Source organism: Octopus sinensis, unplaced genomic scaffold, assembly GCF_006345805.1.
Source record: "Octopus sinensis unplaced genomic scaffold, ASM634580v1 Contig15875, whole genome shotgun sequence".
In the NCBI taxonomy this organism is placed as follows: domain Eukaryota; kingdom Metazoa; phylum Mollusca; class Cephalopoda; order Octopoda; family Octopodidae; genus Octopus; species Octopus sinensis.
Window position 1 is genome coordinate 45,001 of NW_021833970.1, and position 3,860 is coordinate 48,860.

At 41.3% G+C, this 3,860-nt stretch overlaps 1 protein-coding gene across 1 annotated transcript in view; it reads right to left on the reverse strand.

The window, feature by feature from the left end:
* Nucleotides 1-1,521, reverse strand: part of LOC118761633 — a 34,363-nt gene extending 32,842 nt beyond the window's left edge. The window contains exon 1 of the mRNA XM_036499717.1: nucleotides 1,194-1,521. Within this exon, the coding sequence (XP_036355610.1) occupies nucleotides 1,194-1,521 (328 nt within the window). The remainder of the gene's footprint in view (nucleotides 1-1,193) is intronic.
* Nucleotides 1,522-3,860: the final 2,339 nt, after the last annotated feature.

Consider the following 3,860-nt stretch of genomic DNA (forward strand, 5'->3'; position numbering starts at 1 on the left):
TCAACGCCTCCAGATTGTGTAGTAATGGCTCGAGAAGTAGTACATACAAGAGAGACGGGAGAGGTCAACCATGCCTAATCAGGCGCATGATGTTGAACGGTTCTGAGAGGTGACCGCTCACTCTGACCACTGAACAGATGTGAACTGCGGCAATCCAGCCCTTGAACACAGGCTCGAAACCAACTGCCCTGAAGACGGTCGCCCGGTATAAATGGTCGACCCTATCAAAAGCGTGTATGTACGGACTCTTAAGCCATTAATACCCACTCTGGAAGCGTTGACATGCATCACGCGTAACCTAGGTTGTGGGAGATACGTGTCGGCATATGCCAACGACATCACCGTAAAGGTTTCGGATCATAAGCACATAGAAATTGATCAGGGATCCACCCGTGCCAGTCTCTCTAGCCACTTTCTCAAAGATATATCGCATGAGGTGGAGGTTGTCGGAGATGGATCTGTTCGGGATGGCGCATATCTTTGCCTCTACTACCAGATCACCGACGACGACGGCCAAACTCGTAGCTACTACTTTGTGCAAAATTTTGAAATCTGCATTTATATAAGCTACCTTATCTATGTGCTGCTTATATGGCAAATTAAATGACTAAAAGTAGCTTGAATACCAACAGCATGGTTCCGGGTTCAGTACCACAGCGTGGCACCTTGGGAAAATCTCTTCTACTATAGCCTCGGACCAACCAACTCCTTGTGAGTGGATTTCATAGACGTAACCTGAAAGAAGCCCGTCGTATGTAGAAATATATATATATATGCGTGTGTGGGGGAGTGTTTGTGTGTGTGTGTGTGTGTGTGTGTGTCTTTGTCCCCCACCATCGCTTGACGAACTTGAGGTTCGGCAAAAAGAGACCGATAGAATATGTACTAGGCTGAAAGACAATAAATCCAGGGGGCGATTTGTTCGACTAAAGGCGGAGCTCCAGCATGGCCGCAGTCAAATGACTGAAACAAATAAAAAAAGAATAAAAGAATAAATAGGCTTCACTTACTTCAATAGAAGGAACAACAAAGATAATATTGATCTCAATTTTTGGCACAAGGCCAGCAATTACATGAGGAGAAGAGTTAGTCAATTTCATTGACTCCACTTTTCATCTGGTAATTATATCTACTCGGAGGAAGAATCAATAATAAATAGTAATAGTAATTATAACAAAAAAAGTTTCACTTACTTTTATAGAATGAAATCTCGTTGGTGTCATTCGTGCTGACGATTGCCATTATATTCTTCGGTGAGTAATTCTTACAAACACGACTCACTTTGTTGTAAGTAAAGAATTCTGATTGGCTGCTTAGAGCGAGGCCGGCACATTCCAGCAGACTTCGTGTTGAATAGGATATTTCCGATGGTGATGACTGAAGGTAACCATAAGAGTAGCCAAGAGGCAAACGTTCGTAGCTTGCTTCACGTTCCTGATCTGAGCTAACAACCAGAATGGTTGCAAGAGTTAACAGAAGCACTGTTATCACAGCAGGATGGGTAAAAGGAAACCGGGACATTCTTGGCTCTATAATTGCTAGAGGGAGAAAGAAAGAGAAAAGAAATTATATGAAAGAGAATGAGAGAGAGAGAGAGAGAGAGATTCGGCAAAGTGGCGAAAAGAAATTTAATATATAAAGGAAGAAGGGGTAAGAGGGTACGAGTGATGATGGGAAACTGTTAGAGAGTAACAGGGAGAAATCCTGAAAGAAAAGAGGAAAATAAATTAAGAAATTGAGAAAATGGAAAATTGCTGTGAGATTGTTGTGGGGACGCCCCCTGACGACAAAGTAGGCTAGCCCAGTACGTAGAGTATAGAGGGAGAAGCCTAGACGTCAGCAGCACAGCTGAGTAGCAATCGGAGAGTCGTAGTAGAACAGAGCAGAGGAGAGTTGTGTAGAAGGCATCCGAACGTGCGGCATAACAGAGATGCAGAAAGTGTGCATAAGAAAACGGAATAGAAATAAATTACAATTTAGAATAGAAAAATTCAAATAAATTAGGGTAATTAGTAATAACGCAGGTCCTGGTTATGATTTTAAACTGCTTCCAGTAGTGAACTCTGGTTGGGGATTTCTAGGGTTTTAATGAGTTTGGAATCACTCCTTAGCCACTGATGTTCCTCTGTCTACTCTCATCCAGAATCGAAGTAATCATCAGGATTCAAATAATGGGTTAATTAGCAATTACGTCGATCATATGGCGCTCATTACCCTAGTGTTCGTGGTGGTAGTGCGGCAACCCTTCAACATGGGAAAGTGTTCGGGTGTAAACAGTGAGGAAATATATCGGGAACCAGATCCTCCGAGGCCGTTCGACTTTGTCTAAAAATTCACAGTTGCAAAACCTGCGACGACGCTGATAAATTGTAACGTTCCTTGCGGTTCCTTTGATGCTATTAATAAGGTTGAAATGAGGGACGCATTGCATGGGAAACTGCTTATCCTCCATACCACACTGCTTAGGCTTAGGCCGTATCGAACACACTGTACTAGTGAGAGAGAACCAGTCAAAGCCCCAGAGAGGAAGGACATTTCATTGCAGTTGAGACAGCATAAAGCAGCCTACAAGTGCGGCTTATGTATCAGAGACTGCCATTAGCCCATAGGATTGTTCAGACACAAACGACAATGTTCCGATAGGGTGGGAAGTTACGGCCTTCATCCATGGCCATTAGGGAGAGACTGAGGTGCAGCGAAAGCGGATACTTTTTAACAATATGCTTCAGAGCATATAGGGATTTATGGGAACGAATTTTCCTGAGGGAGTGGAGAGAGGAGTTTGAGAAAGTTCACGCGATCTGACTTTATTCTCACAAAAACTTCCATGAAATGGGTATATTTCAATGAAAGTTTATGCAAATATCTCTGAAACAGCATAGATTACAATAATGAAGTAACGTGTGGGGAAAATTTTTCCGAAGTCGGGGCGAGAGGAGTTTCGGTTTAGGAAGACCAAATATGTTAGGACTCCTCTGTTTTGACGGGGATTTCTCCTCAATTTCAAGCCACAGATTTCCAAATGATGGGTTGGAGTGAGGAGCGTTTTTGTATGACAAAAAGGTTGAAAATCCCCCCGCCCCCATAATCCCATCCGATCTTATTTTGGCCAATTCTTGTCTCACTTCAAATCCATTGTTTTCGGTAAGAAAAAAAGTAATTGATAATATTTTTGGAGGGAAAAAGTAAGTGATTTAAGGGAGATTATTTGGCTGTGGTTTCTAGCACATCCCAAGACAATCCTATCAATAACTTCCGCATTTATATGCTACAGAAAAGAAAATTTGAAAACTTATGAATTTTTTGCAACCCCACTCCTCGCTCTCGGTGGTTTCTGCATATAAATTAAAATATTGGAAAGCCTGAGATCGAAATTATAGGAAATTCCTTAAAACAAAGATTTATAAAAATATTTCCAGACGGTCAAAGCTTTAATAATCGCTTTCTTTTAGTGTTTTTAGTCACTGTTATATACTTAATTAATAAACAGCTTCCCCCATTATAATATTGATACCAGTATTTCTCCACTGAAGTGAAAATGCACCAAGCTTTTCAATACGTCTTGTTTGATTGCTGTGAAGAAGAAAGTCCTTGAATAGCGACATGCACTTCACTAAACATAATTGCGCTTCACTAAACATACTGAAAAATACGATTCTATAATCACTAAAGTCGTTCTGATCTTTATGTTGTTGCTGGAGAACACACTGGATTTTAATCAGCGATAGTTGACAAAACAAAAGAAATAATATTGGAGTCGCTGACACGCTCCAACCTGCTGTTGCCCGGTATCCTAAGGGCTAAGTATGGTCATCTGAAATCTGTGCGATACTTGAGGGAAATATACTAATATTAGAATA